We start from the raw sequence: 13,796 nt of genomic DNA on the forward strand, positions 1-13,796 counted from the left end.
TTGTGCAGGCAGGGGCGGGCATGGAGCAGGCAGGGGTGGCATTCTGCAGACAGGGGTGGGAATGGAGCAGGCAGGGGTGGCATGGAGCGGGCAGAAGTGGCATTGTGCAGGCAGAAGTGGCATTGTGCAGGCAGGGGTGGGAATGGAGGAGGCAGGGGTGGTATGGTCCATGCAGAGGTGGCATGGAGCGGGCAGAGGTGGCATTGTGCAGGCAGGGGTGGGAATGGAGCAGGCAGGGGTGGCATGGAGCAGGCAGGGGTGGCATGGAGCGGGCAGAGGTGGCATTGTGCAGGCAGGGGTGGGAATGGAGCAGGCAGGGGTGGTATGGTCCATGCAGAGATGGCATGGAGCAGGCAGAGGTGGCATTGTGCAGGCAGGGGTGGCATGGAGCGGGCAGAGGTGGCAATTGTGCAGGCAGGGGTGGCATGGAGCGGGCAGAGGTGGCATTGTGCAGGCAGGGGTGGCATGGAGCGGGCAGGGGTGGCATGGAGCGGGCAGGGGTGGCATGGAGCGGGCAGAGGTGGCATTGTGCAGGCAGGGGCGGGTATGCTTCCGGGCGCTTCAGTGCGTGGCCGCACAGACCTTCCTTGATGGCGCAGGACAAAGGTTTTGTTCTTCTCCGCACACTGCAGCGTTGTGCGGCCGCGGCGGGCAGCGGCGACAGGCAGCAGCCAGCGCGGCCCCCGCACTCCCGCGCCACGGCGCAAAGGGGGAGTTTCTCCTCCTTTGTCTGCTCCCGGCGCCAGCAGCAGCCGGTGCGCAGCGGCACTGGGGCGGCCCGGGAACGGCCTCGCCAGGAGCCGCGCAGGACGGCGCCCGAGGTCCGCTCTGCCCCTGCACGGCCGCGGCCGGCCCGGGCCAGCCGAGCTCTTCATGACGGAAACCCGACCGGCGAGAGTCCGGAGCGGGGCCGGCGGCCGTGCCTGGGGACGGCGAGGACGGCAGCATTGGGGACAAGGACACCCGCGTCCCGTCCCGCCCGCGGCGGCCGCTGCCGGCCATGGGCAACGGCATGAGCCAGGTAACGGGGAGCTGCGGGGCGGCTGCCGGCCGGGGCGGCTCGGCCGGGCGCTGCGGCTGGGACACGCTTGCCCGGCGGCTCCCTCAGCCCTGCCGAGCCGCGTTTCAGCTGCCAGGGCTCGGCCGTCGCCAGCCCGTTTACCTGCTGGGACAGCCAAAGCAGAGGAGAAGCGGGCAGGACGCTGCGCCAGCCGCGGCTCCTCCCGACGGCGGCCCCGGGGCGTGTGGAGGGCAGGGGTGGTAGCGAGCACCTCGGAGGGAGGGGGGAACCTTGCCCAACGCCTTTAAAGCCAAGGGACCGGCTCCCGAGCACACGCCGGGAGCCCTGTGCAGCCCCAAGCCCCGTGGTCCTGCACCCCTGCTCGGCAGAGCCCGGCTTTGTGAGAGTCCCTGGCCACTATTTTATGGTTGTTTGAGCTCCTCCCTGTCACAGCTGACCAAATACATCTTCCTGCAAGAATCTCCGGGTCCTAAGCTTTAAACACCCGCCGGTAACTGCTCGTTACCCGGGGAAGTGCCCAGTGCTGCAGGCGGGGTTTTCTCCAGCGAGGAGCGGGTCAGAAGAATGCTGGGCACGGGAACGTGCCGTTATTTGTGGCTCAGCATTCTGCCCTTGGGAGCTGCCCTTCCTAACTGCTGCTCTGCTGCTCGCTCCTCTCAGTGCTGCAGCTGCAAGTTAAAGGTGCCCTGTCGATAGAAAATTGATCTAAAATCTTAGGAAGCATAAAATAACCCCATTTTTTAAGCTGTTCAATCAAGAAAAACATTTCCAAACGTGGGCTGAGCTGGGGATGAGCTCAGTTGTGTTGGTGGAAATCACCTCCCCCTACCCAGGTCCTGGGCACTGAAGGTTGCAGCTGGGAGAAGCTGAGGGGAACAGGCTGGATATTGGGGTGAACAGCCCAGGGATCCTCCCTGCCCAGGCAGAGGGAAAGGGAAAATGCCTCTGGGTAAGAGGTTGTGAGGTGTCCTGCTTCCACATCTGCAGTGCTATTAACTGAGGCATTGTCAAGTCATTATCTTCTCGTGATGAGAAGTGGAATTTCACAAGGAAAATAAGATGAAGACACAGTGTCCAGAGCAATCTGCTCCTGGGCACTTAGAAAAAGGCTCCCTGCAGCACAGAGCCAGGGGAGCAGAGCCTGGGGCCTGGAGAGGGATCATCACACTCCCCTTGGGCTTCTCTGAGCCTGTTGCTTCCTGGTCCCTCAGGCAGCAGGACTTGAGCAGGTCACGGGTGTAGTGTGAGGCTGCACGGAGGCGTGTGCAGCTCGCTGAGCTCAGAACAGAAGCCCCAACAAAGACTTGATTGATAATAAGCAAGAGGAGCAATAAAAAAGCTGTGGCTGAGTCCCAGCACCCGTGAGGGTGCAGCACTGTGTGGCTGCCCAGGTTGGTGTGCCAGGGCAGCCCCAGAAGCACACAGCTTTAGCTGCATGGGCACTGCTCCTGCCCTGGAGCTGGTGCTCAGAATGATGCATCATTCTGATGCTCAGAATGGCAGAACCTGGGGCTTTCTGGCCTGTGGGGGGCTGGGCACAGCGGGTACCGTGGCACAAGGTCACTGCTCATGCTGCCACTTCTCCTTGTGTCCCACAGATCCTGCCTGGCCTCTACCTCGGGAACTTCATCGGTAAGCAGAGCCCCAGCACTTACAGAGACCTCTCCAGCCTGTGAACTGGGCTCATTTGAGCCCATGCCTGCCTGCAAATGCTGCCCAATGCCCTCCAGCCCCCACCATGTGCTCAGTTGGCAGCAGTGAGAGGGGAGGCACCAGGGGAAATGCGGGGCAGAAACCCACTGCCTTCACTTCTGGTTCCTTATTTAACAGCTGCCCTGAGCCCCAGGGACACGGGGGAGGAAGGGGCTGAGGGGGGCCATGGCCTTGCCAGGAAAGGTCCCAGCACTGCCCAGCACCTTGGAGTGTGCTGAGGGGCTGCAGCTTGCTGGGAGCAGAGGGACAAGGGCTCATCATGGGTGTTCCTTTGGGGCCTTGGCCCGATGCCACCTGAGCATTGCTCTGCCAGGCAATCCAGGTGATGACAGAGATTTCAGGCCTGCTACGTGAAGCTCTGACTGCTCATGGAGACAGTGTCTCCAAACAAAAGCTTTCCCAGCCCCTGTAAGCCTTGATGCCAGTATCATTAATTGCCATCCCTCTGCTCTTGGTGCCAGTGTCACCAATTGCCACCTCTGCTTGCCTGAGGCAGGTGGGAAGGTCATAGGTACTGTGCAAGTTCCCCTGAAGGTCCCCACCCGCCTCCCCTAACCCACAGTGTCTCTCTCAAGACTCCTGTTAAAATTCACATCACACCATTAGCACACTGTGCTCTGGATTCCTGAGCCAAGGCTTTGCACCACGTGAAATGTTACAAACCCAAGGCAATGAGATGGGAAGACATTTGTCCTCCTCTCCAGCAGCTTGTTCAGCATCCAGGTCATGGCATAAAAGGGAGATGGCTGTGATGGCAAGCATAGCCCCTTCCCAGCCTAACCACTGCTGGCCTGGTGACCGGGATCCCAGCCAGAGCTGGGAGGTGTTAGTGAGCTGAGGGTACCCAGTGCTGCACACACAGCTGCAGGGGACACAGAGAGCAGGTGCTTTCTGCAGATCCCTCGGGTGCTCAAGAAGAGCTCAGAGTGAGCCAAACTCAGGGGTGACACAGATCTCTGCAGCTCCCCTTCCACAGCTGATGAGATGAAGCAGATTCCTCAAGCTACACCAAGTCCCGTTGCTACATATGTGTTTGCACAGGGGAGGTGCAGGCAAAGATGAGGGCAAGCGCAGGCAAGCAGGAAGCTGCCTGATCACAAGGGAGGGGGTTTTTCCATGCAGGTGTCAATGCTGGTCCCTGGTTTGGTATCACAGGGTCTGCATTCAAGATTTACAGGGTGTGTTGATGTGTCTCACGTGGTAGGTGAGGCAGCCGATGCTCTGGAGCACAGCTTTGTGTGCTGGCTGGCTGCAGGAGCACAGCAGAGTGAGAGGGTAAGAAGTGAGTACATACTCATATCCAGCTTTATCCTTTAGATGCCAAAGATCTGGAGCAGCTGAGCCGGAACAACATCACCCACATCGTTTCCATCCATGAATCTCCCCAGCCCTTGCTGCAGGTAAGGTCCTGCACCCCATGGCACTGTATAGATATCTACAGCCCCTTCCATGCAGCAGCATCCCATGGCACATATACCCCTCTCTTCCTCTCAGTTGGTCCCAGAGGAGCTGGGCAGCCCCCCAGGCATAGGAAACTGACTGTCTTGTGCCTATAACTTGTCCTTGAATGCCAATAGGAAACAATTTCCAGCTCTTCAACCATCTTGTTTCCTACCCCCTCCTACAAGCTGCCCGTCCCCCACTGCCCAGGCAGAAAGCAGCCCATCCCCACACAGGAGGATGCTGTGTTGGGAGTGGTGAAGCCCCACAGGCAGCGCTGGGTGAGGAACAAAGGCCCTGCCAGACCATCTGCAAGCACACACAACACCCTGAGCACAGCACCTGAGCTTCTCTTTCTTTCTGTCTCCCAGGATATCACCTACCTCCGCATCCCCCTGCCTGACACCCCTGAGGCTAACATGTGAGTACCCCGGGGTGCTGGGGCTGGCTTGGGGGAAGGGCTGAGCTCTGCAGGGCAATCAAGGGGGAAGCTCACAGAACCCCAGGCTCTTGAGGTGCTGCCTCCAGCCCCATTAACACAGCAACCCACAGGCTGGAGGCACCATGACCCGGTGCTGGGGAACCACCTCTGGACACTGACAGCATCCCAGTAACTGTTTGGGAGCGGGTGCTGTCCCTGGGGCAGCTCTGAGGGACAGGAGCAGTGAGCTTCCCCCTAGGGGTGCCTGGAGGGAGGAGAGTGGGCAAAGGGTATGGAGCTAGCCAAGGGCACTGGCATGGCTGGAGGCACGAGCAGCCAAGCTCCCACTGGCCCAGCACAAGTTACATCAGGCCAGTGCAGCCCCACATGGCTCCAGCACAGCCTGAGCTGACCTAGGCACCTTCCCTCAGGCAGCAGCAGCACCGAGCTGCTCAGGTCCCAGCAGCTCTTGGCAGTTTGTGTCAGTGCTTCAGCCTCAAACACACAGGGCTACTGTGTCTGCAGCCTAAAAACCCTGTTCCACCCCTGAAGCCCTTATTCTGTCTGGTTTATTTTTCCTGCTAGCAAGAGGCACTTCAAAGAATGCATCAGTTTTATTCACCAGTGTCGCCTGCACGGAGGGAACTGCCTCGTCCACTGGTAACACTCGTGTCCCTGTGCCACATGCCCCCACACACTGCAGCCCCCAGCCCCAGCTTTGGCTGCAGCCCCCTGAGCAAAGCCAGCCTGTCACAGGGCTCTGTGCCCACGGATCCACCCTCGGCTGCGGGTTGGGACTCAAGCCCAGCAGGATTCCAGGCAGCCCTGGAGACGGGGCAGCTTTCTGCTGCAGCTGAGCGAGTGGGAAGAGCGGGGCCTGGGGCAGGCAGCCAGGCAGCGCCGCTGCTGCCGCTTCCCCGGGGAGTGGTGGGTATTTATAGGCACCCTGGGCAGCCTGGGGAGGGCTGAGGCCTCCCGGGGAGCAAGTCCTTGGAGAAGAGGAACCGAAGCACGGCGGCGGGGGAAGGGCTGAGCGTGGGGGTCGGGGTGTGCCGCCAGCCACAGCCCTTGTGCCCTTTCCCTCGCCAGCCTCGCCGGCATCTCCCGCAGCACCACCGTGGTGGTCGCCTATGTCATGGCCGTGACGGAGCTGAGCTGCCAGGAGGTGCTGGAGGCTGTGCGCAGCGTCCGGCCCGTGGCCAACCCCAACCCCGGCTTCAGGCAGCAGCTGGCCGAGTTCGGCAGCGGCGCAGCCCGCAAGGTGGGACCAGCCTCTGCACCCCCCCGTGTCCTGCTCCAGGGCGCAGCCTGCCCGCGGCTCCCAGGGCGAGGACGAGTGCCCAGAGCACCAGGCTGCTTCCCTGCTCCCCTTGCTAGACCTGCCCTTGCAAACAGGCGCCTTAATTGGCTTCTCCCTCCCTCCCCAGGTCCGCCGGCACCTGAAGCAGAGGTATGGGCCATCCCCTTTCGACGACGAGGAAGAAATAAGGGCCTTGCTGCCAGCAGGGAGAAGAGGAGCATCCAGGACGGAGGGAGCAATGCAAGGACTGGTCCCAAGAGCCAGAGACATGAGGAGCACAACTCCCTTCCTGCTGAGGGTGAAGAGGACGTTCTCCTGCATCCCAGCTTGTCTGAAGTGACTCCAGCCGAGGGAGAGCTGCAGGAACCACCCGACAGCCTGGGAGAGACGAAGGAGCTGCAGTGCAGGGTGCTGGGGGAGCACTGTGCAGGGGACTCACACCGAGCCCAGCTCCTTCTTCTCTTCTGGGCTGTGAGTGTGCCATCCTCTGCCCCGGCTCTCAGCGCTCGGGGAGGGATCTGTGTGTGCTGAGGGCTCTGCAGCACTCGGTGGGCTCAGCCCCTTCACATCAGCATATCTGGGACCCCCGGTGAAAGGTGCAGGTCTCTGCCCCCAGGTCCCTGCGGGCTCCTGCTCGGGGCAGAGCCAGGTGATGCCGGCAGCAGCTTTAGCACTTGGGGACGGGACGCACAGGGTACGGGAGAGCCAGCGCTGGTCCCACCAGCAGCACCAGCTCCCGGGGCCGCGCGGGTGCAGTACCGGGTAACGCCACCGCACCGGCTCCCAGCTCCAGCCCGGCCAAGCACAAGCCCCGAGCGAGCTCTGTAGCTTTAGGAGTCCATCGCACCCCATTCCCAGCCCTCCCAGGGCACAATCTGTACAAGGTGGGAACAGAGCGTTTAACCCAGGCAGACCTCACTAAAGCAGAGCCTTAAGCCATTTTGCTTAAAGACTTTTGATGCCCCCACAGTAATAAACACCCACTGTCAAAGTCTGACTCCCCTGCCATGGCTGGGTCAGAGGATGCTGAGGAGGAAGGTCCTGGCATGGGGCAGGGCTGGAGGCTGCTGCTTGCAGCTCTCTGCAGCCCCGGGGAGGAGTGGGCTGAGGGCACTGACATGCCTGCCTAGGGACCACCCTCTGCCTTACAGGAAGGTCAGAGGAGAAGCCAGAAACTTGGGTGCTGTGGCTGGGCTCTGTGGGGACAGGCCTTGCTCCAGGCAGCAGCAGGCAGCTGCTCACGTGGAGCCTGTCTCACTACCCCACTTACCTGGTCCAGAAGCCTTCTGCATCCAGCTACTAGGAACCCAGCACCAGCTGATCACCAGAAGCCCCAGCTCCTCCCCACACCTTTATACCTTTCCCTGAGACAGAGTCACAGGTGGGAAAGATGCTGGGGATACCCAGCTGGGACGTCAGCATCTCCTCTGCTGGGAGCTGAGCTGCCAGAGCAGGTTTCTGAGGTGTCTCTCACCCCTGCAATCCCTCTCTCACAGGAGAGGGTGTCTCCCAGCTTGGGATGGCCCAGGCAGCCTGGGAACCTGACTCCCACCTCACTGGATAGACACTGAGCCCATGGAGTAAGCAGGAGTGCATCATCCTCTGCTGCTCCTGCACCCTCTGCCATGGGGTTCCCCCTCTCCTCCCAGGCCAGGGCTCTCCAGTACCCTTTGTCCTTCCAGCATCCACCAGAGTGGTGTCCCAGCACCACAGGGCTATGCACCTGGGATGGATGTGTGCGTGGCTGTACCCTTCCATCAGCCTCATGCCAGGACACACTGTGCCCAGGTGTTCACACCCTGTTCCTCCCTTAAACCCCTGGCCCCTCCAGCCCAGCTCCAGCCTAGCTCCAGCCCAGCTCTGTGGCACAGCAAAACATGTTTATTTTGGCAGATCTCGTTTGCAAAACTGGGAAAACCCCAGTGAAGGTTGGGTTAGTTGCAGGTTAATGTTTGACTCCCTTTGAAGCTCATTTTGGCATGAAAAGTTGAAGGGTTAAGCAGCTTCATCTTCCCCATGCAGGGAAACCGGCTCCTGAGCATTTCAGTGACGCTGTGCTAATTAGATCCCCCAGGCCCTGTCACACGAGGTGAAATTCCTGCCTGACAAAGGCTCAGCCCCCGGGCTGTGGCTGCCAAACGGCTGCAATTTCCCCAATGGCCTCGGTGTCATCTGTGTGAGCCCCTGGGAGAGGCAGCACCGGTACAGGGGGGACGGGGTGGGGGACACACACCAGGGGCTCAGGTTGCTGCCCAGACAGCCCCACAGCTGCTGGAAATCCCCCCCCTGGCTGGTGGTGAGCAGCTTCCTGTGAGGTGCCAGCCTGGCTGTGGCAGCACTAAGCAGGAGAGCCACAGGCTACCAGGGTGAGGGCAAGCACAGCCCAACGCTGACTGGGTCAGGGGATCCTGCCTGCTGCTCCTCTCCCCAATTGCTGGAGCAGGACTGCCTCTGTGCTCAGAGCTGCAGTGCTGGCACAGCTGCCTCCTCCCAGGCACGGAGAGCCATGTTGCAGGCAGCCCCTGGGTCAGCCACAGCCCCACACCCTGCGTGGGCACAGGCAGCCCCCAGGTCAGCCCACCCCACAGCCTGTGCAGCCATTGCTCTGTGGCAAAGAGGCCACAGACAGGCTGAGTAAAGGAGAGCAAACACGTGGCAGCGTGGCTGGCTTGTACAGCCCCCTGTGCCCCCATCCCCACGCCCTCCAGGAAAGCCCAGGGTCGGGAGCGGTGCCGCAGCTGATTCATTCCGAGGCTTTGCAAGCCCCAGGGAGCCCGTCAGCTCTCGGCAGCCTCGTCTCTTCTCTCAGGGAGAGGTGCTTTGCTCTGACTCAGAGCTGGAAAGGAAACGCAGCGGGCTGTGAGCACAGACCCGGTGGGCTGGGCAGAGGAGTGGGGCTTCCCCAGGCAATGACATGTGGCTCTGCAGCAGTGATGGAGGAGTCACAGCAGTGTCACCCCAGGGCAGCCCTGTGAGCCCAGAGGCCCCTGGCCCGTGCCCTGCTGCTGGTGAGGGGGTCACACCGCCAGCCCTGCTCCAGCACAGCCCTTTGTGAGGGCTGCTTGGTACCAGCCAGCTCCATCCCTGCCCCAAGAGAGGGGAAACTCCTCCTCCTCCAGAAAGGGCAGCGGAGCTGAGCTCCTCACTGCAAGGAGAGAGGGATAGACCCTGCCAGTAGCCACAGCACTGAGGAAGGATACTAAGGAGCCAGCTGGGAGCCAAGGGGCTGCCTGGGACCCTGTGCTGGATCTCCCAGCACTGACACTCATCTTACCCCTGTGCACACCAGCACGTGCAGCCCTGCAGAGCAGCGCAGGCGCAGGAAGCCCTTTGCTGAGGTGTGGGAAGGACAGTGCCCAGCAGCACCCTGACCACGGCTCCTCTGTGAGTACAGCTTCTGCCAGGAACCCCGAAGGCAGTGGGGGATGATTCAGGCTCTCTCCCAGCCCCCAGCAGACTCTGGTACAGCTCATCTCGCTCCTTCCCACCCGGTTCCTGTTCGACTCAGCACCCAAAGCCCCGTGAGGCAGATGTGAGTGAGTGTCAGAGGGGAGGAGAGATCTTAGAGATGGGACAATGTCACTGCTCAGCCAGCCAGGAAACCCCAGGCCTGTTCCTGCAGCTCCTCACCCCTGTGGGCCGACACAGTCCCACCTGAGGCCATGTCCCCAGGGGCAAGGAGGTGTCCTGGTCCCCAAAGCAGGATGATGGGAGAGTGGGTCCCTTGTCCCCTGTGGGGTGCATGTGGGAGTTCTGAAGGTCTGAGGGAAGGCACCAGGGATGGATGTAAAGGAGACTCCTGTGATTTCTGGTGCCACATCCCCTCTCCTGTGGGTGACCCTGTTCCCCACTTCTGTTGGGTGCCTGTCTCCACTGTCCTGGGTGGCCCTGTCCCTTCTCCCATGGGTACAAGGTGGGTGCCCCCTCTCCCGTGGGTGACTCTGTCCCATAACCAGATAAAAGATCACAGGAGACAGATTGAAACAGTATGTTCTAGGCCCAGATGCAGAGGGGCTTTGTAGTTAGAACTAATATTAAGATGGCACTGATCAAAATAAACGTCTCTGGACTCAGGACAGACAAATTATCCTCATAAAGGACATCCTGGAACAACAATTTCTCTGCCTGAGAGGAAGAGACCATCATCAACAGGTGGATGGGATGGCCTCAGCCACTGAATATGCATGATTTGGTAACGACTGTGCTCAGCCCACCATCAGCATCTCTATGGGAGCGGGCCCGGTTACTTTACATGCAGGCTTTGCACCGGTGAGGATGGAATCCCCTGCCTCGGGCGCCAGAGGCTGGATGATCCTTTACTCAATCTTCAGGACAAGGAGGAGTCAGAAAAGAGAATAACACTGGACTTGGTGTAAACGCGCTGCTGTGTGCGCTGCTCGGAGGAGTCACCCCCCAGCACCCGCCCGCGCAGACACGGAGCGAAGCGCTGCATGACTCGGCGAGCAGATGGGCTCACTGCCCCCCGGCCACGGACCCGCTTTGCCGCGGCTGCGAGGCGCATGGCTCGCTCCCCGCGGCGCCCCTCGCGTCCCGTCCCGCTCCCCCCGCGCCTCTCCGGGCAGCCGGCGCACAGCGGGAAAGGGAAAGTGAAACCCGGAGCGGCGCTTTCGCTTTCGCCACCTCGGCACGTTTCCTCGGGCCGGGCCGGGCGCGGGGCCGCGATGGCGGAGTCGGGGGGACCGCTGAGGCTGAAGGAGTGGCTGATCGCGCAGATCGACAGCGGCCGGTACCCGGGGCTGCGCTGGGAGAACCGGCACCGGACGCTGTTCCGCATCCCCTGGAAGCACGCGGCCAAGCAGGATTACCGGCAGCAGCAGGACGCCGCGCTCTTCAAGGTACCGGCACCCCCCGGGAGACGGGAGCATCCCCTGGATCCCTGCCCGGCTACGTGCGCTCCCCGGGACCTCCCACTAGGCTCCGTGCACACCCTGGGACCCCCCATATGCCCTGAGAACATCCCCGAGACCCCCTGCCCGGCTCCAAGAGCATCCCCTGGATCCCCCTGCCCGGCTACGTGCGCTTCCCAGGACCTCCCACTAGGCTCCGTGCACACCCTGGGACCCTCCATATGCCCTGAGAACATCCCCGAGACCCCCTGCCCGGCTCCAGGAGCAACCCCGGGATCCCTCCACCTGGCTCCGTGCACACCCCCGCGGCTCCCCATTACACAGCCCTGTGTCCTGCCCCTCAGCTCCACAGCCCCAAGACCCTCTACCCAGCTCCATGCACACCTTCGGGGCTCTCCATTGCCCAGCTCCCCGTGCACTCCCCAGGGACACCCTCTTCAGCTCCCCAGGACACACAGCCCCGGCTCCCCACTGCCCCCCAGCCCCCTTGGGCAGCAGAGTACTGGGACCAGGGCACGGCGCTGAGCACCCTCTGCCTGGCAGGCTTGGACTGTCTACAAGGGGAAGTACCACGAGGGGATGGACAAAGCTGACCCCTCCACCTGGAAGACTCGTCTCCGCTGCGCCCTCAACAAGAGCACAGACTTCCAGGAGGTGCCTGAGAGGAGCCAGCTGGACATCTCTGAGCCCTACAAGGTGTATCAGATCATGTCTGATGGTGCCCACAACACAGGTACGTCCCTTCTGCTCCTCCTCCTCCTGTGCCAGACTCAGGGCTGATGACTGCACTGGGCCTCCACAAGCCCTGTGTCCCATAGACACCATCCTTCCTCCCTGTTCCTCCTCCTCTGCAGATGTCACGGGTTCCTTCCCTGGGGCTGTTCCTGACTGGGAGATCAGTAGGTTTTCCTTACTCCCTGCAGAGAAGGATGGTGACATGTCCCCAGCCAGCAAAGATCCACAGGTGAGCCAGCCGCCTACCCTGTGCTGTCTGCCACAGGAGCTGCTTGTGTGCTGGAGGAGCCCCAAATCTCCCTTTATCTGCTAGTTGCCCCCTGCCTACATCCTGCCTGCATCCCCCCTGGCTCCCTTGAGCATCCTTGCAGGTCCCTGTGCTGGTCCCCTGCAGGTCATCCTTGCAGGTCCCCTGCTGCCAGACTCAGGCTGGGGATGTGTGGGCACATGGGGTGTGTGACAGAGGCAGGAGCCTGCTCAGGGCCCTCCTCTGCTGCCTCGGCCCTCACAGCAGCTGCTCTCCTCCCCAGGCCAGTGCCACCAGCAGTCCGGAGAGCCAGAAGGACACAGTGGAGAAGTGGCACGTGTGTCCACAGACCCCGCTGTCTGCCCACCTGGCTGAACGAGGTGAGGAGGGTCCCTGGCAGTGGGATGGGGCTGGGGACAGGGAGCACACACTGCCCAGCCTGGGGATGGGGGATGGAGGCTGGGACTGGGGCCTCCTGCCCCAGTGAAGCTGCTTAAGAGCTTTAATAAGGCCCAGTAATGAGCAGCAGCAGTGGGAAAGACCTTGCTGCCCACCTGGCCCAGGACAGCACCTGGGAGCCCCTGGGGACAGCTGTCCACATCCCTTTTCCACCTCATCTCTACCCTGGCCCAGGCTGCCACATGAGGGGAGCCTTCTGCGCCTGGGACCCGACCCACAGCCACCTCCTCCCCAGACTCCCATCCTACCTGCTCATGGAGGACGTCAGCCACTCAGGTAGGAGCCGCTCTGACCGGGCAATGCCCCAGGTGGTCCCGTCAGACCAGACTGCCCACGAGCTGACCATCCCCTCCCCTCCCCTCCCCTCCCCTCCCCTCCCCTCCCCTCCCCTCCCCTCCCCTCCCCTCCCCTCCCCTCCCCTCCCCTCCCCTCCCCTCCCCTCCCCTCAGACTGCTGGCTCCACATCCGCCTGTACTACTGCGACGTGCTGGTGAAGGAGGTGACGACGCACACGGCCGAGGGCTGCCGCATCACGTCCCGCGCTGTGCCGGCCGACAGCGAGCGGCTCTACGGCCCGTCCTGCATGGAGCAGGTGGAGTTCCCGTCGCCGCGGGCACTGGGCGGCACCGGCCACGGCGCCGCCATGGCACACGTGCTGCAGCAGCTCCTGCCGCACCTGGAGCGCGGGGTGCTGCTGTGGGTGGCGCCCGAGGGGGTCTTCATGAAGCGCCAGTGCCAGGGCAGGGTGTACTGGAACGGGCCGCTGGCTCCACACAAGGACTGGCCCAACAAGCTGGAGAGGGAGAAAACCTACAAGCTGCTGGACACGCAGCAGTTCCTGCAGCGTAAGTGCCCACGCGGCAGCCCCTGCCCCGGCAGACCCCGATGCCCTCGGCAATGGGGGCAGGTTTGGCCCCAGCTCTGTACTGTGGGGCTGTGGGGTACCCTGACAGGGCCGGTGTCTTGCAGAGCTGCGGGAGTACCTGAGCCACGGGCAGCCCACGCCGCAGTACCAGATCCACCTGTGCTTCGGGGAGGAGTATCCCACCAGCACCGGCCACCACCTCCAGAAGCTCATCATGGCCCACGTGAGTAGGCAGCAGGGCTGGCGCTGGTGGCTGTGGGGCACACGGGCACGTGCCACCTGCTCCACGGGCGCTGTGCCTCTGCAGGTGGAGCCGGTGTTCGCGCGGGAGCTCTTCCATCACGCCCAGCGCATGGGACCGACGCTGCTCCACGGTTCCCCCCAGCCCTATGCCCCCGGTGCCTCCAGCCACATCATCCGCGTCCTCAAACAGCTCTGCCAACCCTGAGCCTGGGCCGGCACCACACAATAGCTCAGTCGCAACAAGAACCTTGGAGCAGGCTGCCCTGCAGCCCCACAGCCCCGGGCGCTGCGGTGTGTGGCGGGGTGCTGAGCGCCGCGGGGTGCTGAGCGCCACGGGGCCGGGCGCAGGCGGGCACTGGCTGGGGCAGGCGGCTGCTCCTCCCACACAGACCATCGCTGTGTTTATTCCCCGGGACCCCCGGGCTGGGATTGGCCACATGCTTGTTTGGTGAGGAGGCAGAGCTGGGGCAGAGCCGGGGCAGAG

General features: G+C 62.4%; 1 protein-coding gene across 1 annotated transcript; it reads left to right on the top strand.

Moving 5' to 3' along the window:
- The first annotated feature begins 606 nt into the window (after positions 1–606).
- Positions 607–13,618, top strand: DUSP15 (dual specificity phosphatase 15). The gene is made up of 16 exons (XM_062009438.1): positions 607–1,021; positions 2,620–2,653; positions 4,052–4,134; positions 4,546–4,595; positions 5,181–5,255; positions 5,685–5,856; positions 6,023–6,231; positions 7,047–7,050; positions 10,299–10,751; positions 11,307–11,496; positions 11,618–11,727; positions 12,029–12,125; positions 12,379–12,480; positions 12,654–13,049; positions 13,174–13,292; positions 13,377–13,618. Exons 1-16 carry the CDS (start codon positions 1,001–1,003, stop codon positions 13,515–13,517), a joined length of 2,256 nt encoding a protein of 751 aa, XP_061865422.1. The 5' UTR covers positions 607–1,000; the 3' UTR covers positions 13,518–13,618.
- Positions 13,619–13,796: the final 178 nt, after the last annotated feature.

The sequence above is a fragment of the Colius striatus genome, chromosome 16, assembly GCF_028858725.1.
Source record: "Colius striatus isolate bColStr4 chromosome 16, bColStr4.1.hap1, whole genome shotgun sequence".
NCBI lineage: Eukaryota > Metazoa > Chordata > Aves > Coliiformes > Coliidae > Colius > Colius striatus.